At 32.6% G+C, this 27,389-nt stretch overlaps 4 protein-coding genes across 14 annotated transcripts in view; 1 reads left to right on the top strand and 3 right to left on the bottom strand.

Annotated features, from left to right (window-relative positions):
• Positions 1–27,389, bottom strand: part of LOC108737595 (nucleolysin TIA-1) — a 744,862-nt gene that overhangs the window by 437,139 nt on the left and 280,334 nt on the right. The gene's annotated exons all lie outside the window — the stretch shown is intronic.
• LOC108737559 (UPF0518 protein AGAP011705-like) lies at positions 7–3,783 on the bottom strand. Its single transcript, XM_025977916.1, has 6 exons — positions 3,427–3,783; positions 3,157–3,347; positions 2,786–3,037; positions 1,777–2,735; positions 1,329–1,717; positions 7–1,109 (listed from the first exon to the last, which is right to left on the bottom strand). Exons 1-6 carry the CDS (start codon positions 3,574–3,576, stop codon positions 666–668), a joined length of 2,385 nt encoding a protein of 794 aa, XP_025833701.1. The 5' UTR covers positions 3,577–3,783; the 3' UTR covers positions 7–665.
• Positions 7,260–8,618, top strand: LOC108737580 (phosphoglycerate mutase 2). Its single transcript, XM_018470503.2, has 3 exons — positions 7,260–7,526; positions 7,674–8,171; positions 8,256–8,618. The coding sequence occupies exons 1-3, from the start codon at positions 7,427–7,429 to the stop codon at positions 8,426–8,428; spliced, it is 771 nt and encodes a 256-aa protein (XP_018326005.1). The 5' UTR covers positions 7,260–7,426; the 3' UTR covers positions 8,429–8,618.
• LOC108737573 lies at positions 9,123–25,611 on the bottom strand. 7 transcript variants are annotated; one of them, XM_018470489.1, is made up of 15 exons: positions 21,968–22,466; positions 18,572–19,317; positions 18,297–18,504; positions 16,920–18,231; positions 16,657–16,855; positions 13,367–16,273; positions 12,895–13,027; positions 12,744–12,834; positions 12,403–12,564; positions 12,024–12,116; positions 11,417–11,963; positions 10,143–11,348; positions 9,928–10,077; positions 9,762–9,819; positions 9,550–9,642 (listed from the first exon to the last, which is right to left on the bottom strand). In XM_018470489.1, exons 1-14 carry the CDS (start codon positions 21,997–21,999, stop codon positions 9,794–9,796), a joined length of 7,812 nt encoding a protein of 2,603 aa, XP_018325991.1. In that variant the 5' UTR covers positions 22,000–22,466; the 3' UTR covers positions 9,550–9,642; positions 9,762–9,793. The 7 variants fall into 7 exon arrangements, with proteins under 7 accessions (XP_018325988.1, XP_018325987.1, XP_018325989.1 ...); XM_018470486.2 differs by lacking the exons at positions 9,762–9,819; positions 21,968–22,466 and adding an exon at positions 25,277–25,611 and having other exon boundaries at positions 9,123–9,642; XM_018470485.1 differs by lacking the exon at positions 9,762–9,819 and having other exon boundaries at positions 9,123–9,642; positions 21,968–22,467.

Below are 27,389 nucleotides of genomic sequence, written 5' to 3'. Positions count from 1 at the left end.
CCCTAAGTATCTATTATATTTTAACCTTTAAGACTAGGTTTTATATTGCTTCGGAACTAACGGCATTAATTCACTCAATCGAAAAATATTTTGTTAATATAATAACAATTTTTGATACAAGAATCTATTATTAAGAACTAAAAGGAATATTAATATGGGCATATAAACAAAATATCACATAAGAAAATAAAAACTGTTTAAAGAATAAAAAAAGTTACGCTTTTAAAGAATTGATGAAATACAAAACATATTTTGTAAAAAGAAACAAAAATAATAATATTATGCAATAAAAATAAGATACCTACTTTCATAATATTCACTGGGGATAAATAAAAAAAAGTAAAATAAGACTAACTAACGCAATAAATAAGAGAACAATGAACTGTAAACAAAAATAAAATAAAAACGTCTAGCAACAAATACATGGACTATAAAAATAGTATGAAATGGTTGCAAAACTTCTTTATGTAATATATCCATTGGATGTTGTATATTTCACGGAGGCAAAAGTTGTAAACGACTTTATGGACATTATCATACTTAAGCTAAAAATTAGTGATCACATTTTTTTCTTATCGTCAGTTTTTGTTAGTGAGAACACTTTAGGGCCGCATAGTTTTGTACTTTTAAAATACCACGATAGATTTTAGTTTAGATAAAATATACTATTTTAAAAGTGCAGCCAATTGGGCTATAGTATGTTCTTGAGCAAGGGCAGCCAATTCCTTAACCCACTCGTCTAAGAGCACAGCACATAAGGCAACGTGTTGCGCATGAGTAAATTTTGCGATATGATAACTTACACTACTTTCTCCCGTTGTTATTAAAGGTATGTTACTGTCTATTTGGCTCGGTCGTCTTGCAAACATATTTGAAATAGATGAAAATGATGACGTAAAGCTTCTTCTTTTAGAGCCATTTCTTCGAAAAGGTTCTTCAATTTCAATGCTTGGTGAAGATGAAATGTTTCTCTCCACTGCATTTCTACGTGCATTTATCAGTCTAGTTTCCCTTTCCAGTAAGAATTCCTTTGCTTGACGTATAAGACTTGTACTGTCAGGTTGTAGGCCCATAAATTCGTCAATTTGTAATTTTAAAATTCCTATTATCTAAAATAGAAAAAAACAAACATTTATAGACTGTTGGGGTCAGTGTAGATTTCTTTCTGGTCCATGGAATTATTCTCTTTCAAGTTTCAACCAAGTTAACACTGATGATGTAAACAAGAAAAGGCGAAACGATTGGCAGAGAAAAATTCAATGGACTACAGTGCAGCAGCACCAAAGCATATCTAGTTAAGTAGAGCTGATAACTCAACAAATACCTACCTGAAACAAAGAAGGAATATTTGGCTGAAGAACTAAACTATGATCCAATAAATATGACCTAAGTAACGGTTGTGAATAAACTGCTAGCCTTGAAATCAAGCCAGTTAGATGGAGATTTATATATAGCGAATTTGATAAAAAACATTTGAGTTTTTCCAAAACGGCAGTTAAAAAAGGCCCCGCGCCACATGTAGAGTTTAAATTTTCATTATCATTAGTCAAAGTTACACTCATGCTTTGTTGTTTTATTTGATTGTTTAAATTTGACTGTGAAATTTGCCAAATCGGTAGATCGCAACTGGTTTCGTCAATATTTTCATCTAGTTTTGCTTTTAAACTTTCATAACCACTACTTTCTCCCAATGAAGGCAAACTATTCACATTATCTTCTAAAAAAAATATATGTACATATAACATTAAACATATATCAATCTTTTAATGATAATACCTGAAAAATTTGTTTCAGAAAGTGGGACTTCATAACCATTATAAGAATTACTCCAGTTAGAACATCCTATTTGACACGAAGTAATTTTACTTCTTGCATCACATAAGTAAGCATGATAATTTCCATACAGAGTTTGATGACCACCAAAGTAATTCCAGAAAATAGGTTTTTCATCAATTCTTGGTAACTGTTCTATATTAATACAATTTGGTGCTAAAGCTAAAAATTTCTCAAAACTGTGACAATGGGGATCTAACAGCAACATTTTCTGTCTGTGGGAGAGTATGAGATGTAGTGATGGCAATAAATGCTGAAAAACCAGCTCCAACATTAAATCTTCACAGTTTAAATCAACTATAGTTTCAAATAAGGATATTGTAACCAGGCTAATTTGGTTTTCAGAATTTATTCTTTTAATAAGTATGTCTAACATTTTCTGACCATCATATGGTACTTGCAATAAAAACTGCAATAACGAATAAAGTAAACCGGGGCTGGTTACAGTTCTCAAAATAAGTTCCAAATAGGCTGTTGCAGCAATTTGTTCGGCAGGATCTGTTTGTAGAAGGGCAGGACCAAGAACAGGTATTAAAAAACCTCTATGAAGAAACTCTTGCATTTGTTTTTGTATGGATGGATGAGAAACTTGAGCAACAGCATTGCTAAATTCCAAAGATGTTATAAATGTACAAAGGTTTTTTATATCTTTTACATCATCTGGTGTTAAACGATGCCAATCAGGGGAAACTATATCACTTAGTACATTTGGTAAAATAGTGTAGAGACCACTTAATCCTGTTGCAAGAAGGACACATATATTTACTTGTTCAGAAATATAGGAAGCTATCTGATCATTTTTCTTTGTTAAAGACATACAGAGAAGTAAAGCATCTCTTGCTTGCATTCCAGAATAGTCCTCTCGATGAAGGAAAGTAACCAAAAGATCAAAAATTATAAACCTAAACAAAATCACATTACTATAACAACTTACTAAATATTGTACTCTTACTTTGGGCGTCCCTGTTCTGTTGTAAAAAATAACTCCAACATGTCACTGTTTTGTGTTAATAAAACACAAATTTGGGATAATAAGGAAACTAAACATTTTTCAACATCTTTTGGGAAAACATTGGACTGGCAAGAATTAAGTAACCTTAGCATAGGCCTCAAAAATGTTTCATGAGCTAGTAGAAGTTGTCTCACATGACAAACTAACATTTCATAAAATTTTAGCTGTTCTAGACAGACTGCATTTGCATACCTTAAAATATACACAAAACAAAATTTTAGTGAAGGCTCACTGAAGGTATTACTGATTACAAGAATCATGTGATAAAGTATAGTTACAGTGCCAATTTTTAAGACAATTTGTTTACTTACTTTCCTGTTCTTATACCCCATTCAAATAACTGTTCTAAAATTCTTGAATCCAAAAGATAATTCAAACATTTCGAATCACTAATATTTAAATTAGCAACCATATCAGCCTTTTTTACATCATATACAAGTAAAGTAACCATTTGTTCTAAATGATTTACAACACTCAAGACATCATCTTGACTGGGTAGTTGCTAAAATTTCAATTAAACCAAGTTTTATAAATTAATGGTTACAGACAAACATAACCTTAAAAGAACGTTACTACTTTACCTGGCTTCTTTGAATTATTTTATAGGTTTGTAACCAATGTTCCTTAAAACTATCATAACAAGCTCCAGGATCACACTCCTCGTTTGTATTCAAAATATTACGAGATTGTCGATTTACACTAATAAAACTGTTATTGCGTAACCATTCCATTTTATAATTGCTTATAAACAATGGCGAATTAGTCGTCTTCGTCAAGAATTCTACATTTGTAGATATGCGAACTAATACAAATAATCTTTAGAATTTATTATTAATAAACTCATTTCACATAGGGAAAGGATTTTATTGACATAAGTTTACACACACAAACAACTCACACATACATATTTTAATAAATTATGAATATGCCTCTGTATATATAAGAATACATAGTGTACAATATAACTACCACATAAATACGTCTGCATCATATCTGCATGTTGTTTTTGTGTTTATCTATATCATTTTTATGACGATCCAATATTTAATAATGTTAATGAAAAATACTTCACAATAATATCAAATTTAATATAATAAATAATATCAATATTTTGCCTTAATTAGACCAAATTTTTAACCAGAAACCGTAAAGCGTATCATTAATTAATATGAATAATATTGACGTTCATAATTGGTAACAAATAGTTTTAAACGCTCATATATTTCATTTAGATTTGTAAATAAAGTGCAATTTTCATAAAACACAGATATTTGCATAATTGCTTTATTTGTGGAAAACTTTGAAATAAAAAACAGTGTATACCTTTACTTGCTATTTCTTATTTTTATTTCCAACATTAAAAAAAGACTTTTTTAGGGCAAATAATACAATAACGTAACTTTAATTTTTGCGTATAGTTTGGTAAAGTCGGCTTAGAAAATGGTTCAATTAATGTCCTGTAGGTGGCTCTTCGCATCGCTTTTTCGTACAGGGCGTACACTTTTTAATTCTTTTCGAGTTTGACTGTGTTTTCGTAAATTACGTCCTTACATTTTGATAAATTTAGCAATAAACGTGTAAATAGTCAGTAAATATTAATTACAAAATGTTCGGCATATTATTTAACACATAAGGTATGATTTTTCTTGTTTTACCATCAACTGATTTTCCTGATAATTTTAAACTTTAACTTTCTAACCTTTGAACTCATCTTCCCTTGATTATTAAAAAGATATAATAAACTAGAAATACAGCATTATTGATATGTTAATTGAATAACTATTTTGTATGCGTATTGCTATAAACATTGATAATTATATCAGCTAGGAACAGCTACATATATCGAAAGACGCTGTATGTATTTTATCAAAATAAGGAAAAAGATGTTAATTTATTAGTCAAAAAGATATCCATATCTAATTAAAGTACGAAAAATATCATTTCATCTTTAATTGTTTGTTTTGATTAGCGTTAAACTGGAAGCTATTATTTCAATACTTAGAGAAAATTTAGAATCTATACATTTCAAAATAGCATTCCTACATATTTATATCTTGTATGGTAAAAGCTTGTATTGGTTTTAAACAAAAAAGACAAAATATAAATAGTTTCATGAGCTTTATTACTGAACAAACTATAATATTGTTTTACCACACTGAAAGCAGAAACATAAAAATCAAATCATTTGATGATGGCACAGTGTGATGAAACAATATTACAGTATGTAGAATAATAAAGCTCTTGAAACGATTTATATTTTGTTATTTTTGTTTAAAACATATTTATAGATACTTTTTGTAGTATAATGTGTTCTATCTTGAAGGTGATCCATTATTATGGCATACAAAAAATTCTTAATAATACTTATTCTAATATACTAAGAGCATATTGAGCAAAAATTTGAAAACATAATATTTTTTTATTAATACTTTAAGATCCTCAACGGGTTAATACTTTTGGGAGATAGTTTTTTAAACTTTTTTATTTTCTGCCTGAATATTAGTAAAGTATGCTGAGCAACAATATTGTTAATCTCCAATAGATGACTCCGCGTCGTTCATTTCAGGGCCATATTTTTTTCTATTCTTTTCAACTTGGACATTGTTGCTAAAACTGTGTCTTTCTAAATTGTGTCCGTTTTAATAATTCAGCGCGTAAATAGTCCGTGAATTTTGATTAAAAAGTATTCGGAATGTTATTTGTTACATAAGGTATACTTTTTGTGATTTATCAACAATTAATTCTCCTAATATTCCAAGTTTAGCTTATTTCTAACCTTTGTTCTTAACTTCCTATATTAATATTTGATTAATATAAAGAAAAAAATGAGAAACACAACTTAGGGATAGATTAATTAATGTATTGAGTTAATAGCAGGTAAAGCAACATATTATAAGAGGCTGTTGCACGAAAATTAAAAGAATTTGTTAATTATTATATAGAGGTATTTACAGGATGATGTACGTTGCGACTAAGGAAACGTTATTTAATTGGTCAATTATTAATTAGTACTTGATAATCACACGTTGCAGAGAAGAATTACAGAGGAACATATAATATGTTAAATTATAATAAAGTCAATGTTAGTAAGAAAGTAAAAAAAATATATTTTGTTGTAACAAACCACAAACCAACGTTTCGCCTTTTGGTATAAGGGAATCTACCTTGAAAAACTCTTATACCAAAAGTTGAAAAATTGGTGTTGGTGGTTTTCCGCAATAAAATACATCTTTTTACCTTCTAGGTATCTAACTTTGATTTTATTGCAATGATATTGTGATGGAAATTATTGTATATTAAACTATTTCGAAGGATTTTTTTACAAAATTAAATAAATGACCATTTGCATGTGTTTTCTTCGAATGATGAATTATTATTTGACATGGGTAATATTTAATACAATACAAAATTAAATCAGACACAATATAAATACGTATTAAATTACACATATTTCTATCATTCATCTAATATGTTTTTTTTTGTTCCAGAATCAATGTTTTAAGTGAAAAGTGAGTGTTGTGTGGAAGTGCATATGGACATGGAGCAGCTCACACTACATGGTTTCTATTCAGGAAGATGAAGCATACTAAGGTACTGGATCAAAGGTAACTAATCATAAAGTTAAATTTGCAATTTATATAACTTAAAATTATTTTCCTTTTATAATGAATTCCTTGAAAAGAAAGTCTTTTATTATATTAAAGCCATAAATCTATTAATTCTCGTTTTTCCTCTTTTAGGTAGGTTTTAGGTATGGGACAGGACGCAGTGAAGGGAATCACCAGTTCACCAATTACCAACATATGTGAGTTAATACAATCTTTTAAACAGATATGAGTTGTTGAGGGCCTTATAAAGGCATCTACTTGTTAAATACTATAAATTACTGATGAAGAACTCAAAATGTTCTTTACACTTTTTCGAAATAAGGAAACTTTATATCAGATGAGATACTTGAAGTAATTTGAAAAAGAATGAGGTTTTAATATTCGGAAAAGTTTAAAGGAAACATTCGTTATAAAGTTGCGAATCAGCGTACGCGTGGGGAATTTTTGTGCTTGTTTGTGAAAAATACAGGTACCTGTAATTTTGCAGTGTGCTAAGTGTACTGAGTACAATCTATATTTTATTGTAATTAAAATGCAATCAGTTTTGAATAATTATATCCAACTGAGAAGTAACAATGAGTTGGATAAAATGTTATGAATTAAAAGGTCATAAAAGAGAGAAAACGAAGGATTGGGCCAGGACTAGATCCGATTAAAAACGACGGTGTGGCAATAAGTGGGATATTATAAAAGTAGAATAATGTCCATGTGCTTTTTTAGTCTGCCAGAATACTTTCGGTGACATTTGGAAACTTTGAATACTTATTACTCATAAATTATCATTCATATCATTTATTATAGTTATCAAGGCTATTGTTCAAGCGGTTTTAAAATTGCCGTAGTTACTGTCGTTGCTACAAAGTGTCGTGGAGTCGCTAGTGGTTAGTGTTGTTGACTAAACCGGTGTGTGACTGTGAAAGGCAAGAAAGAAAAAATTGTGTTAAAGCGGTTTGTAAAATCGTTTAATTTAAAAATGGCTAAGTATAAGATTATTATGGTAAGACATGGAGAATCAGAATGGAACGAGAAGAATTTGTTTTGTGGATGGTACGACGCCAATTTAAGTTCAAAAGGTACGATTTGTGTGTGACCTGAACGACCTCTACTTATTATATAGGGGGCAAAATTAAATTATGTATCAATTAAACGCTTATTTTGGAAGTTAGTAAATGAAACCGACTGTAATAATTCTATGAGATCATATTAAATAATTTTTAAAGGAACTCAGGAAGCGGTTAGTGCTGGAAAAGCATTGAAAGATGCTGGGGTTAAACTGGATCTAGCATTTACATCTGTGTTAACTCGAGCTCAAAAGACATTGGAACTGATTTTAAAGGAAATTGGTCAAGAAAGCATTCCAATTATTAAAACTTGGCGTCTTAATGAGAGACATTATGGTGGCCTAACTGGCTTAAATAAAGCCGAAACTGCTGCTAAGTATGGTGAAGAGCAGGTTGCAATTTGGCGTAGAAGTTTTGATGTACCTCCTCCTCCAATGGAACCAGATCACCCGTACTATGATGTTATTGTGAAAGATGAGCGTTACAAAGATGGACCTGCACCAGGAGAGTTTCCAAAATTTGAGTCACTCAAGCTTACTATTGAGCGCACATTACCTTTTTGGAACAATAATATTGTTCCTGAAATTAAGGCTGGAAAGTCAATTTTAATTGCTGCTCATGGTAATAGCTTAAGAGGAATAGTTAAGCATCTTGATCGTAAGTAAATAATAAATTATAAATATATAGTTTTAACATGCTGTAGCATGATACTTGAATAATGTATTTAATTATAAATTTTAGAATTGTCTGATGAGCAAATAATGAAATTAAATTTGCCAACTGGTATTCCATTTGTTTATACATTAGATGAAAATTTAAAACCTGTTGAAAATGGCAGTCTTCAGTTCTTGGGAGATCCTGAAACTGTTAAAAAGGCAATGGAAGCTGTGGCAGCTCAGGGTAAAGCAAAATAATGACATTACTTAGTATGTTTCCTTTTTAAACACCTACCATATATTACATATTACTGATGAAACTGAAAAAATGCCACATAGATAGTAAAACAAAGCAAAATTAAAATGTGGTTGAAGTATTTTGTTCATTGTGAAAATATTTATTACCTATGTATATGTTGTATGTAAATAAATAAACTAAACCATTTAGTACCGTTATTTTCTTTATTCACAAGTGTTTATGATACAGTCCAAAATTGACAGGTTTGATTTGCTTGTATTTAATTTTAACACATTTATCGTCACTAAAAGTGACTTAAATACTGAAGATTATAGTTTATATTGTTTACTTATTATTTAATGTTATTCTTAAACATTCCTTATTAGTTTAGAAATTAGGTAGTCCTACTTTTAGTTCGAATTCGGCAATAAAAACGTTTTATAAATAATTGACCATTCTTCTATATATATATATATGTATAAGAGCTCTACATCCATCTATAACAACGTTTTATTAAATTATATATCTGATATATTATGTATATACATATATACACTATCAGCTATAAAATTGTGTACAAAATATTGCAATATTACAAGCCATTAACTTTGGTTTTTAGTAAATGGCAATGACCTCATTTCAAATAAAAAATACAGAGTAGTTCAGACTAAAACATAATTATTTATAATTACATTAATCTTAATTTTAAATAGAGAACGCTCTGTATTAATAATAATAAAAATATCAAAAAAGAGCTTTAATGAACTACTTTGTATTTTTTAAAATAGATAGCATTTAGTCACTTCGAATATCTAGTATTTTCTGTAGACCTTCACCATTTAAATTGATAAATATTATAAGTAGTGCATTTAAAATAAAATTGAGCAATTTATACTAAATATAACGATGACTGATCTTAACAACAGTTTATACAACATTAACAATTAAATATCTACAAAATAATTTAAGTTATTGTCTGGCACTCAGTTTATATATTACAATAGTATATATACTTTCAGTAATACTGTTTGTAAATTTACCTTAACTTAAATTTGTCTGAACACAATAATTCATTTTGTACAAAAAAAAAAGATCAAAACTACATGTAGCATTAATTAACTGTAAAAATTATCACGTTGCTGGTATAAAGGTAATGGAGTTTCTGGAGAATAATCTTCTTCCTCTTCAGAATTGTATTTTTCTCTTTCCAGGGGCAAAGACGCAAGAGCTTTCGCTACAAATAAATTCATAAAAATGTAATTAAATGAGAGTAATAATTTCGAAAAAAAAAAAGAAAAAATCGGCATGCATCAAGCAAAAATAATAAGGTAAATTAAATAAAAATAAACACACCTTAACTAAAAATGAAACAGCAGGCAGGTTATTCATTCTTCAGCAGTATTGCTTGAACCTACAAAATCAAACACTAGTTGCAACAAACAGCGGTTCAAGATTTTAATAAATCAAATAAAACCAAAATATAAAACGAAAACGTAATTTGCATATCTCATGTAATTACCTGCAACAATTTTGCTCATTTCCATTACTTGTTTAGCTAATATTTGGTTTAGTTGTAAGAGGTGTTCTCTTTGCTTTTTTTCTTCTATCATTTTCGACGTTGCCTTGTTCGTTATGTTATTGGATGAGTTTCCAGAGTATGATGTACTCTCTATAAAATAAAATACATGCATGCTCGCATATTAATTAAAATTAACAGTTGAAATTCTGAATTACCTGATGCCAAATTGGCAGAACTTCCGCTAATCACTGTAGTATCAGAGAGCATTTTCTTGATAGATTCTACTTTTCTTAATCTGTGTTGTTGTTCTTCGAATGATAATTGAGGAAGTTGCTCAGGAATATATCTTTCAGGTATAAAAATTTTGTTTGGCGTTCCGAGAATGTTATCTATAGTGTTTTCATTATACTTAAGTTCTTTGTTACTTAGCGTCGACCTTACTACATCAGGAGTATCTATACGCTGCCTTAAAGCTCTTTCCATGTCTAAATCATCCCTAGCCCGTCTACTATTTAAGTCCAGTTTGTCGAATGCTTTATCGTCGGTGGGAAGTTGATTTAGGCTTTTCATTATTAAATCATTATTAGGAGCTGTATAATGTCTCCTTTTTTCTTTTGGGACCGCTCGTCTGTTTTTATTTTTTGGGGTCTCTTGCGACATTTCAATAATAATCTGACGTGCTGCTTCACTTTTAAATATGGGAGACAACTCGTGGGGATTGCGGGTTAACGGTAAAGTTTGGGTATCCGTATAGCTTTCGTGCAAACTGGGATTGGATAGCGAATTTTGCCTCGATAGCAGTTCTTGTTCAGAAGAGCCTAGATTTATTGCGCTTTTTGTTTTTTGAACAGGTGCTGGTTTGAACAAACTTGAACAGGAAGAATCGTCCTCTTCCAGAACAGTATCCCATTTTCCGTTGACCGTTGTCTTTTCACGATCTCTCTGCCTGCGTTCAGATTCTCTTTTGACAATCCTTACCGTTTTTATCTCCTGCTTTTCATGAGGAATAATGTTAGAACTTAAGGTAGTGTCGTCACTAGCGGAATCGCTCGATTTTAAACCCCGCTGATAATCTTCAAAGTCCACGTTTTGTGTTCCTTCTGAACTTGAATGGAGAGTTGACACCGGTAATGTTTCATTGGACGACTCCCATAAATCGCCATGATCTACAGAGTGCATCGTATCTAGGTCTGTTTCTCGCCATAACGAATGAATTTTCTTTTTCTGGTTGTGAATATTTTGAACGGGTGTTGTTGCCGAAGACCTTAACTGCTGAAGATTGCTAGAACGATCTGTTAACTGCCTGACTTGCATACTCAGTTCTTGTCTTTGTCTTTGAAAATCTCCCGTTTTTTGCTGGACTCTATGTAAATCTGATTCTAACATGGCACTTGTTCCTAAAGCACATGGTAGACTGTCACCTATAATAATAATCCGTATTATTTTCATTTATGTACCTATATAAAAATAAAACTGATCGTGTACTTACCGGCATTTGAAATCTGTGGCGAACTTCTTTGTGGTCTGCTGTTTTGCAGTTTTTGTTTTAAAACTAGTAACTCTTGCTCTAAAGTAGCGTTTCCCGCTACTGTCTCTTCCAGTTTCTTAGAATTTTGAGCAAGCATGGCATGGACTCTACATAACTCATTTTCTAACATCATTTGTTCTTTTCTGACCTGTTGGATTTTAGCAGGATCGTTAAATCCCTTGGTCAATTTATTTCGAAGACCCCCTAAAGCTCGTTCTATTTCTTCTTTGTCATGTTGCAGTCCTTGCAGTGTTTCTGATTCTTCTTGAATTAGTTTATCTAGTTGATAAAGCTGTTGTACTTTTGCTTGAAGTTCGGAGTGGTCAGGTACCAAGCGGTTCCAATCTCTCCTTTCTTCCGCTAAAAGTCTTCGTTCTTGAATCTGTTGATTAAATTCGAGCCTATCTTTGAGCTGAGCGTAATTAATGCGATCTTTAGGGAATCGATACAGGGATCCCAATTTTACCATATTATCAACCAAGTTTACCAAAGGTTTGCTCTTTTCATACTAAAAAATTCGATCTTAAATAATATGCTTTTCTTTACGTATTTAATATAAATAACGTACTTGTTTTTCTAATTCTAGTAAATGTTGCTTGATTTGCTCTAATTTCTGAAGATTTTCCAAGCGCTTTGCAGCATCTATTTTCGGGATTTTTTTCTGTAAAGATCACTTATGTGAGAATATTTTCAGTTTTGGATGGAAAACAAGTTTTATATTTATGTACATTGTATACGTTACTTATATAATTTATAGGAAGAATAATAAAGTTTTTGTCGTTATAACTTAATTAAATAGGTTCGTTTAAAAACTATTCGACGATATGAAGAAATAAAGGTAGACAGTTGTTAAAGTAGAAATTATAGGTTTATAAAACCTGCACCCCACAGATTATTATTAGTTGTATTAGTCACCAGAACATGAATTCTGTTTTTCGAATCCTGACCTGTATATTATCAATTTCATTATAGCACGCCTCGATGGTATTAAACGTATTTGAGTTTTGCCTGCGCAATTGGATCAGTAGTAAAACCAGCTCTTCGTGCGTTCTACCAAGTAATTCCCCTGCTGATACATTAATTTTTTCCTCATTCTGCGAATGATTAGTCTATTGAAATGACATTATTTCTAAACAAATAGTAATCATACAAAAGCAACGCAATGACTCATGTTTCCTTTTATCAGTTGAAGGATCATGAGGCAGTGCAAAGCTTTAATTTTATTTTAACATGAATTAAAACAGTAAAAATCAACTATCAATGTGCGCGTGTTTGTTTTTGTACTTACCCTTCTCATACTGCTGTTTTGAGAAGTGTTTGAATTCATATCGTGATTGTGCATTTGGGGTGTATATATTCCTTGATGAGAAGGGTCTGTCCTAAAATTTTTAGGATTAAAACATATAAAATCAATTTAAAAAATATTTTTTTGTATATACTTAGGAGAGTCATTTAAATTTCTATTTGAAATGGCATTAGAGTACATAGGTCTGGCATTAGGATTCCATTTTTTCTTCCCTGGTATCGCTTTTGGGAAGGTGTCTCTGGTATTAATAGATATTGAGCCAGATGCTAAAAAATTTTATACTAAAATTATCTATAATTTTAATTAGAATTAGATTATTATCAATTAATATAAAAATTATGTGTATTCTTTTGCAATATATTTATGATATCTTTCCGTATTCGTAGTGTTTAGTTTTTCGAGTAATAGCCGAACAACTCCATGTTTTTCACTCTCAGTAGTAGTCTTATCGTTCACAGATCATGCTAAGAGTGTTAAAGCAATGAAATTTCGCATGCTTCCTGTACAAAACGCCGCGTCGTCTATATTATGTACTTGTGGTAAATGATTTATTTACATGTATATCCGAAGTACATTTTATAAAAATAATATACAAATTATGGTACCTGTTGGTTGTTGGTTGGCTTGTTCAGTGATCTCGGAAACGGTACTAGTTCTTGCACCTGTTTCTGCAACCACATTATTATTTGCTAACCCTGGTGTACCCTGTTGAGATATTTGTACTTCTGCATCAGTAGGCGCGCTGGATAAAAAATCCCATTGTCTCAGTTTCTCTCTATCAATAATGAAACTACTTTCTTTACTGCTATTTTCGTTTTCGTTGCTGTACTCTTTTTTAGCATCGTCGGATTCTTGGCCTTTGTCTTGGACTGGAACGTTAAACATTGAGTCATTTACATATGTAACCATTCTACTTATTCCTCGAGGTTGTTTTCTGTTTTTCTTTTCTGTTTCTGTCAAAGCGTCTAAATCATCCAGCGATCTTGTATGTCTTTGACTTACTAATCGAAGTCTTTCGTACCATACTGAATCTTCTTCCCAAACGTAACTTCCTTCCGTTGCAGCATTCTGTTGCGTTTCTATCGTTTCTTCTTCGTCGTCTTTCGATTGCATCTCTTCTTGCATTCTAAAAGTACTGTCGTTTAACACGTTTTCTAATAAACCTTCTAAGGAGTATGATCTCCTGACGTTTGCGTCTACTTCAATTTCTTCATTGAATTTGTCAACTTTACTGCAAGGATAAATGTTACGTAACTCGGATTTAGATTGCAAACTGGAGTTTGAATCGTTCATCTTTAGACGTTTCAGTGTGTCCGATTCGTACAAATTTTTCTTGTCGATGTTACCACTCTTATCGGCTATGTTGAGAAAGTCGGCAGAAGCTGATCTAGCTTCCGCTGCAAGCTTGAACGAATTGTTGAAAAAGTTTCTGGGCGAAGACTGTCTAAAGTTTCTGCGTTGGTTGTTACATCTAATTGGATTCGTTATTCTAGAAATGTCCTTTTTACTTCCGCTGGTTGCATTTCTTTGATTGTTCAGTGTTAGAATAGACGAACTACTTCCGGTGTGAGAAGTGTTGATTGAAAGGTCTGAGTAATAATAAGGGGCTGGTTGGGTTCCTAAGGTAGTGCCGTTGGGATCGCTCTGATTGCTTTCTGGAAAGTATAACGATATTGAAACTGGCTCTTCAACGCTTAACGCGCTTTCATTTGGTGTTGAGCATGGACTATTTCGGATATATATTCTTGACATTTCGGATGGTAAGGAAGCTTGACTACTTGAATGTCCTCGAAGAGCAAATTCGTTGGGGGATAATAACGATCTACCGCTGGAATCTGATTTAAAAGTACGAATCGAAGTTTCACTAGTGACCGTATCTCTACTGTTTTCTCTAGAATGCGATGCTTGAATGATTGACGACGAATTTTGAATGTCTCTTTTCGGAGAAGGTGCTGTCAACCCTTTTAAGTTCCTTTGTCGTTCAATGCCACTAACAACTACCATATTTTCGTAATTGTGGAGATGTTGCTTTTTGCATTGTCCAAAGGTTTCGTACTGACAGCCTGGCGAAAGTCGTTCCGCGTTTTTAAAAGGATCATTATTAGATCTTGAATATAAATGCGCATTTTTTCTTTGAGAGTTTTCGTAAAATTCTTTCGACATTTCTGAAACTGGTCTTCTTTTTGTGTGTTCTGGTAGATTACTGTTTGAAGACGTGCCAGATCGAATTTCAACAGCGGAGTCGCTTGTCTGTGACAGTCTCCTCGTCGTTTTGTTTGCTTCGCCATTTAAACAATACAATGAGTTGTTATCGCCGCTTTTTGTAAGATACAAGTTGTTTTCCGCTGTATTGGCAACTTCACTTTCGCCCTTTTGCTGGCTTCCAAAATTTCTAGTAGTTGCATTAGAATATTTAAAAATGTCGATCTTCTTATCACCTCCTGTGAAATTATCGTCAGGATAATCTTCGACATTTTCTAAATCGTCAATTGGCGGAGGAGACGTAGGAATCGGCGGAGGTGACACCAATTCACTGTCGGAACTATCTTGGAATTCGGGAGCCATTCGACATGGTCCTAAATAATAAGAAGCTGGTCGGAAAGTGTCGGACAAACTGAAACGGGGATGACAAGGAGCTTCCAAAGAATCTAAGTCTTTAGATGCTTCATCATCAGCGTCGGAACTATCAGACTTGGATTTTGTTTTATTTTGTGATGCCATTAAAATATCTGGAAGCTCGCCTTTTTCTTCTTGGGTGGTACTGTTCGAAAAATAACTGCCTTTCTGATTTAATTCCATGTAAACAGGTTCTGCTTTAGTTGAAGGGAAGTAAATCATTTCATAAGGCTGCGATTCGTATGGTTCAGATAAATTGACGTTTAATTTAGACATGGAAGTGTTAATGGTATGCGTCATTTCGACATAAGGATTCTCCTCTAATTCTAAAACAGTTAATTCGCTAAAAGATTCGCTTGGTCCAAGAACGCTTTTTTTAGGAGTCATTGTCATATAATTTTCCTCAACGGTATCGCCTTTTTCGTCATCTTCGTTTTTCTCTATACCGTCAAATTGATTGTTTTTTTCAAATTCAGATAAAATACTCACTACTAAAGCATCGTTGCTTTTGATTTCTGTCATGGATGGGCTATTTTCAAATTTGTTAGAATATTCTGAACGTAAGTTAGATACTAAAGCCGTGTGGGTAAATTGCTTATTGGAAATTTTTAAAGGCTTCTCGAAAATATCGTCTGATAAAGAATTTCGGGGTGAGTTTTCGTTTTTGTCATTTTTAAGGGTACTACAAGAAGTATAGTTAGAAGTTTCGGAAGAAGTGCAAGGAGAATTTTTAAAATCGTGCGTCGTGTCATTTTTTTTGTCAAAGGGCACATCAGAGTTAGAAGAAGTGGTATACGAACTAGGTGCAGAACTGTGAGATTTGGAAATGCCGGCAAACCCTTCCGTGGTCCGTCCTGCCTGTAATTGTACGTTTTCTTTGCTGCCGTCCTCATTTTCTGACCGTGCATAAAAAATTTACAAATAAATTCTTTTATTTCTAAAGAAAATAGCCTGTTAGTAACGAAGTCGAAAGTTAAAAGTTGCCACCAGGAGTTAGTAGAAAAGTGGAAGACCCAAGCTAATCCAGGCAGGAAGGACCAGTAAATACTACCCTGTACAACCCACTAAATACTACAAAAGGCGTAGATAACCAAAGGCATAACTGTCGTTGAGAATCGATCTAATCGAAAGCATTTTTTTTTAAAGTGAATGAAGCAGAAGATGAACAACTATTAATTTTCAACAAATTCTCAATACATTATGCCATAAGAAGTTTATATTTGCAAGGAATTTTCTACACATTAATAACTCTATTGTAATAAACGTTAGAAAGCCTTACCTTCGTCATCGGATGAGTAACTGTTGTACTGAGGAAGGGTACCGAATGATTTGCCACATTCTTGGTAAGCATTGTGGTTTTTATAATAGAGATTACGATTTGAAATCCCTTTACTGGAGTTTTGACTGACTTTTCGGTTAAGCGGAGATTGAAGCATTCTCTGTTTCCATTCCAGTAGTCTTTTCATTGATTCTTCTCTCTAGAATGAACAGTTAATTAACGATTTTCATGCAATTATTAAGAAACACCAACAATTATATTACCTTTCGTTCTCCGTCTTTGTTATTCACTCTGCTTGCATAGTAAGCTCTTTCAGCAGAATTGAAATTTTGTGCGAGCCTTGCACTTGCAGATCTTGTAAATTGATCGTAGTTTTCAGACCGGGATCGCGGAGCGGGACTGATGGCTTCTCCTTCAAAGCGACTTCTCGGGCTCATTCGCATATCTATATCAAGTTCTTTAGACAACGAACTGTCACTAAGTACACTTACACTCCGAACAGTTTGAGGTTCTTTTCTCAAAAAATTATCCATAGGCTGCGTTCTGGAACGCATCAAAAAATAGGGACTTCTCGATTCTCCAGAAGGAGATTTCTGAGGCACACTGGCATATTCTGAAGGCGGAGGAGGGTATTTCGGCATTTTCGATAAATATTGTGAAGATTTTCGCATTTTCTCCGCGTACCTTTCCTCCGAATAAAAATAATTATCATTGGCTACATTTTTATTTATATCTAAGCTAGATTTAGGCCTCGGTTGTCTCATCACAATAGTGTTAGTTTCAGAATGCTTGACTTCGTATTCTAGGAAGTCAGCACTGTGAGGACGAGGAACAGTATTAGGAATCTTTCTCATTTGAGGCGGTGGCATGTATTGAAGATTATCTTTAGGGCCTTGTATAAAAATGGGCGTGTACGGTCGCTGTCCGGCCACATTCGCCGCTGGATTCAGTTTAGAACCACTATTATAAGCTACAGGACTAAGAGGCCTTTTATACATCGAATGGTCACCATAAACGTCTTCATAATCGGAACTACGCAGACTTCTGACATGGTGCAAATTCGATCTTCCGTAAGTGTCAGGCGTTCTTCTTTCCATACACTGAACCATCACGTTTTGATCTCTAATGAAGTCTGGAGAATTGAGGGGATGCTTTTGATACATTTGTGGTGGTCTAGGGCTGTATGAATAGTGTTCCATTTGTTGATTCGAATAAACGTTGATAGGCGATTTTTCTAAACTTCTCGATATGTAAATCGGCTGTGGAGGACATTGGTGACCAAGGTACTTTGATTCCACGCTGTAGCGTTCAATAATATCGGGACTGGGAGATGAACAACCATCGGTTAACCGTCTAGGTTTAGGAGGAGCATTCGCATAAAGAGGTTGAGAGTACTGACTTGATTCGTATTGACTTGGATTACTTATGTCAGTAGTATTGTCAATTGAATGCGTATGATTGGAAGTTATTCTTAATCTAGGCACTTGTCTGCCTTGAGAATTGCTAGAAGTCAAATTTTCCGGTTGTCTTTGATCTGCAGAATAACTTATTGGCTGCTGCTGCTGTTCAGATTCCCTAAAAAACAAGGAGCTATCGTTAATACTGATGTGAAACGCAAAGAGAGTTCTCTTGAGAATTACATGCAAGTTTGTAAGTTACAAGCCATCGCTAACACTTTAACCCATCGCATCATTAATTCGTGGGAATCTGCGGCAAGAATGTACGTCCTCATATTGACATGTTCGCATTTAAAAGCATGCTTTTTGTTCACTTTATCATCAGGAGTACATATAGAAACCTTATACGAAGGAAGAAGAATGGATCCTAGCAATTTCTCTTCTTCTGGACCTATTAAATTAAACTAATAAAATCACCGGACTTCGAGGGCAAGAAAAAGGAAACTTTGGGGGCATACCTTTGTAATAAAAGAGACAATACTCTGACAAGACAAACCATCGTTTCTTCCAAAGCATCCATCCTTCTGACCCTTGTTTATGAAGCCACCCCTGCATAGTGACGGGGGCTTCAATCGGTCTTTTGGCGGAAGGAGATCTCAACTGTTGCTGAGAGTTCCCTCCACTAGACTTCTTTTTTTCAATTTCCTTCGATTGTTTCGTCGTTGACGCGGCTGGTTTCGTAACATTTTGCTCCCCTTTGAGTTGATGAGTGGTGTGATAATGCGTAGGAGCCTGATGGGGGACCCATATTTGGGAATTTTGTTGATTCAGATTATTTTTGATTTGAGGAGGGGATTGGCCTTGACTCGTTTGCTGTTTCTGAATATGCTCGTGGGGATGTTGAGTCTGATATTGATGATACAATTGATTTTGGTAAACATTAGTGTTTTGAACTTGGCGAAACGGCTGCTGCGGATGTTGATGGGCTGCACTGGGTTGGTAAGGAACCTGCGGTTGGTGGAGATGCTGATGTATATGAAAATTTCGTTGGGGAGGTTGTTGCTGCTTGATAGTTTGGTTTAACTGAGTGTGTTGGTGGTTAGGGACTTTTAAACCGTACTGTAGTAACCTCAGTGGTTGTGGGGCACTACTTTGCTGAAGTGCATGCTTTTGAATCGTTTCATTAGATATAGATTCGTTGCCTTGTACCGTTCCTGAGTTAGCGTATGTGCTTTTCTTACTTTCCATGCTAGTAGGGTCCAACCTGAAAATCAGTAGTTATTGATTATACGTATTTTTAATGATTTGAAACTATCAGAGATGTGCAAAAAGTATTTAAATACAAAATGCAAATGCTTTTTTGATTTGTTATTTCAAATGTAAAATACTAAATAATTTCCCTTTTGTATTTTAAATGCTAAAATGCAAAATACGTATTTTCAAAATAGTTTTTTCCAATAAATACTTTTTTGTAGTAGGTATCTATTTAATTTTCCACATTTACTTGAGTAGATATAAAATATTTTTTAAGAAAATCTTGCAGGCTTTTGCTTATTTTAAATATTACCAGCTGGGAAGATTGAGTATGATTTATATTTTTCTGTTTGAAGTGATTGAGATATAGTTTTTCTATATTTAAGTTATAGTTTCTTTAGTTCAAGCAACAAATAATTCTTCTATATGTTTCCTTATTTGCCTTTGTCACCCGTTTTAATTTGGAAAAAAGATACTGATGATACAAAATAGTTTTGTTTAGCTTGAAAGAAGAAGTCTCTTCTATGCTCGCGAATGGTTAATTTAGAAATTCGAAAAAGGTTGCTAAAGGTGTATGTTTGGAGCACGGCGTTGTACGGGTGTGAAACATGGACAGTGGGAGCGGTGGAAAAGAAAAGGTTAGAAGCGTTCGAAATGTGGTGTTATAGGCGGATGATGAGGATATCGTGGGTGGAAAAGGTTAGAAATGAAGAGGTATTGGAAAGAATAGGAGAACAGAGGACTCTATGGATGTCAATAAAAAATAGGCGAGATAGGTTGGTAGTACACCTTCTTAGGCATGAAGGTCTAGTCAGAGACATATTAGAGGCAGAAACAGGAGTTAGGAGGGGTAGAGGTAGACCTGGATTAGATTACTCTTCGCAAATAGTTGAGGATGTGGGCTGTTCTAGTTTTAGGGAAATGCGAAGTTTAGCTCAGGATAGGAAAGAGTGGAGGTACGTGTCCAACCAGTCTAAGGACTGATGACCTTATGATGATGATAGCTTGAAAGATCAGAGCTAAAATAGGGTTGCAAATAATTTTATTGATGTAAAATCAACATCAATCATTTTATATCAAACTATTTACAACCCCATTTTCTTTCTGATCTTTTACACATTGTAATAAGAGAAAGAAATGGAATCTATAGTTTCTTTAGCTTTGGGTCCATCTAATAAGTGAAGTTTTTCGAATCGTTTCCAAAGAATTTTGGATTATATGCATTTATTAGCACACCATCTTGTAGTTTTCAGTTTTACATAGCTGGCGTACATCAATTTAATATTGTTTTGCGGGCTGTTTTGTCGTAATTCGTAGAATTTCGCTAAAGGTACGATAAGTGATGATTTGGCAGTTGCTGATATCAATTTGGAAATTCCATGGACCATGACAATGAACCCGGAAAACAATATCGATTCAATATTTTAGATTATCCATTTCCATGAAGTTTAGAATTTTTTGGGCTCTCTTCAGTTAAAGAATTAGAAGACATTCATGGAATGTCTCGATGTCCCCTTTTTAAGCTTCTAATATCTTCAATTGCCAATGTGAGCAACTTTAATTCATCATTTTATATAATGTTTGATCAGTGATACTAGCAAAAATTTTAACGACAAAAATTTATTTTCCATTTTACAAATAGAAAATGCGTTTGGAAAAGTATTTTAAATAAAATACAAAATGCTTTTCTCGAAACAGTATTTAAATGGAAGATGAAAATAGGTATTTTTTATTTTGTATTTGCATTTTAAATACAAGTATTTATTATTAATTGTTTATACGATATGTAACGCTAATGTATGATACTTTACATATTCCGTATTTTAGTACTGTAACAGCAACACAAAACGGAAAAACGTTATTTAGAAAACCAATTAAGCTAAACTATATAATAAGAGAAAACGTTCCGTTTAAATCTGTTATTTGATAGGTATATACATAAGTATCTGAAGAAAATACTGTTACCTATATCATTATAGATTTTATTTATAAAGTNCTGTAACAGCAACACAAAACGGAAAAACGTTATTTAGAAAACCAATTAAGCTAAACTATATAATAAGAGAAAACGTTCCGTTTAAATCTGTTATTTGATAGGTATATACATAAGTATCTGAAGAAAATACTGTTACCTATATCATTATAGATTTTATTTATAAAGTTAGCGATACTTTCTCTTTGTGCCTTTTTTAATGAAGGCATATAATAGTAATTACCCAAATGAAATAAAAAATTAAACTATAAGCATACATTAAAGTAAAAGTTAACATTTTTATTGTATTTCGGTTGTAAAAAAGTTTGTCTAATGACGTAACTTGCAAGTGGAATGAAAAGGAGTTTGATCGCCAAATTTTAAATAAAAACTAACGCACCTATATGCAAAAACATTTTTAATGATCTTGATCGATTTATTCGATTGTAACAGCGCTAATGTTAATGCAAAAAGTGATAAAACATATAGGTCATTTAAAAGAGAGAAGCAGGTGTCAAAAAGAGAATAAATAGGCTAATGCTTACTGCGTGCCGTGGACAATAAAATTCAGGTTGTAAAACGTTTATAACGGGCACTTAGAAAAACATAAACAAAAGGAAATTGAAATGCATTTTGAGAATGTAGCTGAACGGATGTGTACGAATAGGTGTATATTATATATATTTACCAGTCCCACAGATGCCACAAACAACTAAACATTTTCGCGTTAATTTTTAGACGACCTTAATTTACTGCCATCTTAAAAATATTTCAAGTTTGCACTAGTTTACCATGTGCGGTAACGAAAATAAAACGATCTATAATTAAACCGGCAAGTATTTTGAATTTTATACATTGATGTAGGTCAAAATGAGGCTGTGTGCTTGTCATATAGAAAAGAATAATATTTATTAATCGGCACACGAACTGGATGGACAATACACACAAGAAATTGACCTTATTAAGCACTGTTTAAATTCACGAAGCACTTGAATTTACCACTAGGTACAAACATTGACTTGGATGCGAGATATTCATTTTTCTGGGTCAGAATTTCCCTACACCATTGTTACTACGCCGTTCCGGATGCTCAACGCCGGCGCTATGTTCGTTTCCTTAGGGATGAAACTACCCTAACGCGAATAGGGGGTGGCGGATAAGGACAGACATACGTAGACGCTTCTATTGACAAACAGAGCCACGAAATGCGGATATAAAACCTTCCTTAGTTCGTTTCTAGTCCTTCTTGTTTCTTTATCGCCACATGCCATTGCTGGTATTAAAATCACATATTATTAACATTCTCGATACTGTACCAGTTTAAAATTGAGTTTGTACATTATCTGCAACGTACCGGCAAAGTTTGGCCTTTAATTTTTAATTTGTTGAGGAATAATTACGCTCAATGGAAGGCGCCTGCTTTTAGAAAGTTGTAATTTTCTCTTATTAGGGATGAACAAGGCGTACTTCATCGTTTATTAAACGATGTGAATTTAAAACAAGCTTTTGTCCTTTAAAATCAATAAGATGTCGAAAACGACGCTATCGATTTAAGATTAAGGTACATTTTAAGAGACATGTATGAGTTGAGGATTTATAGCTAGTTTACTTTGTTTTTATTTGCTGTCCGTAGGTACAAATAAAAAGCCCCCCCCCTCTATCAAGTGGAGGAGGCAAATTAGGTAATTTAGGGGGCTTATCTAAAAAAAATTACATATTATTATAAAGATGTTAATAGTTAAAACATTCTTATAAAAATTCTGTCGCGGTAATAGAGAGAAAATATGTTTCAACATGTTTCGTGGGGCCCTAAGTGCCTTTATGTTATCTGCTCCGTATGTAAGTATATAGGTACCGGTTAGAGTTTCTACGTAATTTTATTAATTACTGCAAGTGGTGTAGGTATGTTATTCTGATTAAAATTCTTCGGTCCTTCTACACAGAATATTCAAAGATTGCACTTAATTGAATGATAGTTTCGATGCCATTCAAACGGCAATTATACGTTTAGTTATACAGTTAAATTAACGGAGAACTTAAATGCCTTGTATAGTATGGCAGAATGTATTAAAAGTTTTACCGTTAGTCCTCTAGATGGCAAAATGCCGATTTAATGACACTTTGTAGTCGATACCTATGTCTAATAACAATAACATTGAAAAAAGACTTCATTCATTCATAACACTATAAATATAGAACAGGAAATTTCTTCACTGTGCGGTATGTACAAACTTCAACAATTTTTATTCGAAAACAAATTGGAACTTAGGCGTTTGAATATCCAGATATTTGAATTATGGATGTTCCATTCAAATAATTCGAATCGATACATTGCCGAGCCCTAATAAAAAGTAGAAAGTGTATGCAGAAAGCAAGGAGATGAGCCTAATAAAGAGCAGGTTTCGCAGTACCAGTACAAAGTAATTTCCCATCAACAGTCCCAATATTAATGAGAAATTACAATGTCGAGTCCGTCGAAATGTTAACACAAAACATTTAGCGTGCAGGCGTGTTAATACGTGTCTCGTACAAACGCCTTGCATTTTTATGAGCAATGTAGGTACTTATTAGTTGTGAAACTGACACAGTTTTACAATTCATTTCGATAAAAAATGAACCTGTAAAAGGAATATAACTGAAACGGCATCAACTGATTAACTGGAAAAATTGCTTTTAATTAATTTATTTATTGAACTAGAACTTCTTTGATAGTTCATGAATTAGAAATCGATTTATACCTATAAAAGTTAACGCGTATGTTAGATTTCACGTACCTACGATTATTATTGTTACAAAAATTAACGGATTTTTTTCAACGTAAATTTCATTACACTGTGCGATCGCGTAAAAACCAAATTGGATATAAGCACATAAATACTTTTATGGATTCATAATACTTGTCTATTTGTCTATACATAAATATAAAAATAGATATCTAGATATTAAAAAGTATGATTATTGTGGTGGTAATAATAATTATAAACTAATTTTAAATCGGTACCTACTGTAAGAAAACTATTTGTATATATCTACATGCATGTACCTAGGTACTACATTTTCAAAACAAAATTTATTATTAACATCTGTAGAACTTTGGGTTGTTTCTTTTATGAATAACAAATCAAAAAGTAATTTACAAAGAAGAGATTTAAATATTAATTAAGCATTTTAGAGAAGTGGCTAATTATAAATATGCTAATTGTAAGTGAGATATGTAATAGCGTTCGTAATTAAACCCAGTCAGTCACTAATAGTAAGTTCAAGTACTTACGAATAAAATTGGTTACAGTAAATGATAGGGTACTTAAAGATGAAAAAATTATTACCTATAGTATATTATCTTTACATCATTTTATAGTGTGTATTTATATAAGTTAATGCTGTTTATACATTTTTTGGCTGTTTATGTAAATACGTACATAGTTTTAAATTGATGATTTTACAAAACAACACGCATTTCGAACGTTTATTTATATAACAATAACTTACGTCGTTTGATTTTCATCAATTGATACAATAAACAAAAGGTAGTGTTTATGGTTTTAACTTGTTACTTTGGCAATAACAAAATAAAAACATGTAAAAACACATGTATTGCATATCAATTTATTGTAGATAAACGATAGATTAGTGAATTATTATATAAGCAAGCGTTTGTTATTAAGTATAGTTTGATTTTTAACGCCGTTTAGAATTGTATTTGAATGGAATGAGATGCGTTAGGGTATTATTTAAACGAAATTGGCGTTTTTAAGAGAACATGCTGGTTTTGAAACACCATATCGAAGTCGAATACCGCTATAACAGAAATTCTATGTACCTAAACGTGTGTAGAAACTGAGGAATGCGGTATAGGTAACCGAAAAAGTAAGATATTAAATCTTATAAGGTTGTTATATTGAACTTACTCGTGCGTTGAAACGGACATGCGTTTAAGGCACAAAACATAAGGCAACTTAAAACTTACGTTATTTTTATTTGAATTAGTTTTACTTACATCCCCTTGGTGCTCATGCTCGCTTCTATGCATCAAGATGGTCTTGAGTTTGCACACTACACGCTATCAGAACATCTTAAATAATACACACTGTACAATTATAAACAACCTTGAAATAACAACGATACAGTCACATAAGGCTTAAGTAATGTTTTCTAAGCACCATTTTAAATGGCACTTTAATCCAACGAACACCATTCGAAATTTGTTCTTTTCACTTAATGCCGAACCCAAAAATCACAAACCCATTCTTACTTAGCAGATTGTTAGTTAGGGTACCCAAAAGAGTAGTGGAAGAGGGGGACAGGTAGTTATCTGTACACGCACTGGTCTCCCTCTATCCCCCCTATTCAAACACCTGTCTTACTGGACGAACAGATAAACACAGTGACGTACTTTGTTATTTTCTTATATTCATATTTATTTATAGGTATTTCTCTTATTTTTAAAAATATTTATTATTTTATAAAAATTCACTTTTTTGGGGTGAATTTGGTAGTTACATATGTCTACGTGATCGTGTCAGTTATTCGTCTCGCAATCAGTTGATGTTTTTCTCATTTCTAAATTTATAATATTTTCTATCAGGTACGTGCCTGGCTCCATTTGGGCACATAATTTTATTGTAAGCGTAGATTGGCGTACCTACATGGATTAATATTCGTACGTGACGGAGGTTATGCTTGTTAATTCTACTTGTGCATATGAATTTTAATTAACTAGCATAAGAATAGCCTAATTTTATTTAGCTTGTGATTAATTAACAATTTGGGTGACAAAAATTATAAGCAATCGTTATTTTATATTCTACGCGGGTGCATTTGCTTTCGAAGTATTCATAGAAGCATGTTTTCGGTTAAAAAGGGTGGAAAACCATCAAACAATGCGTGAAATTGCAGTAGTTTTATTCCTTGAATGACTAGGGTTTTGTAAAATTTCATCCAATTTTATTCGAATCTCTAATTTTGATAAATTCGAGGTGATAGTAAACAATTGGAAAGAAAGTTGACGGGTCTAAATTCGGGCGTATAGTTTGTTGCTCTTACATTAAGGGTACAAAAAAAAAGTTAAAGAGAGGCAATTAATTTATTTTCAATACGAATTTTTTATATTTATCTATCAACTAAAACTGAATAGTTACTGAAAACAAAATGTGTACTTCTATATTTCCTTGGGTCACGTTTGCGTTGGTAATAATAATCAACCACACATCAGTGGTCACCGTGGTTGTTCGAAATACCACTGTTGCATACATAAGTAAGGGACATAGGTAACACAAAGTGCTTTCTTCTATTGTTTTGTAGCAGTTACACCTTATAAATAAAGGAAAATGATTGTATTACACACAACGTACTTCCCAGAATTGTAATAAAATTACAATTCTCCACAATTTCCAAGAATTGAATTCGTTAGGATAAACAAGGTCTTTATTACTAATAGTTTTTTTTTTATTGTTGCTACACAACGTTTTCTTACTCATTGGGACCCCGCCTAATCCTTACGGAAAATTGTCCTCTGTCAAAATTTTTACAATAATATATTAAATACATCAATATTCAATACGTATAATAGGTATAAGTCCTTAAGGAAGGATGCAGTTTAAGGGACCATATCTCAAAAAAATGTTTTTTTAGGATTAACGCTCATTTAGGGCCATTTTCCGTAAGGATCTAGCTAGGTCCTTAGCAAGCTTTCCTAACTATATTTTTTTGAAGTTTATTTAATTATTCACGTTGTTTAGAAAATTATTCTGATAGATTTTTTTCATAGATGAAGAAAACAAAAGTGAAAAATAGAAAATTTATTATTAAATCCTTAAATAATAATAATTATAAAACGTTTCTATAATTTATGATGGCTTATAAGCTAATTATTTTCCATGTTTATAAAAGTCTGTGTCTCGTGTGGGATGAATGAATGATGGCGATAAAAATGCGGTAATAAATTCATAATTGATATTACAGACATCTGTGCGTGTTGCTTCTTTTTTTGTACATTTGTACTATTTTTACAATACTATTAATTCTAGGAATTAGAACATTTTATAATGCTAACAGTCTGTCAAAGCTATATGTATTGGTAAAAAATAATTATTATATGTATATAAAGCTAA

The sequence above is a fragment of the Agrilus planipennis genome, unplaced genomic scaffold (genome assembly GCF_000699045.2).
Source record: "Agrilus planipennis isolate EAB-ADULT unplaced genomic scaffold, Apla_2.0 scaffold15, whole genome shotgun sequence".
Taxonomy (NCBI): domain Eukaryota; kingdom Metazoa; phylum Arthropoda; class Insecta; order Coleoptera; family Buprestidae; genus Agrilus; species Agrilus planipennis.
Note: the sequence above shows the minus strand (reverse complement) of the source record. Positions and strands in the feature narration are given on the sequence as shown.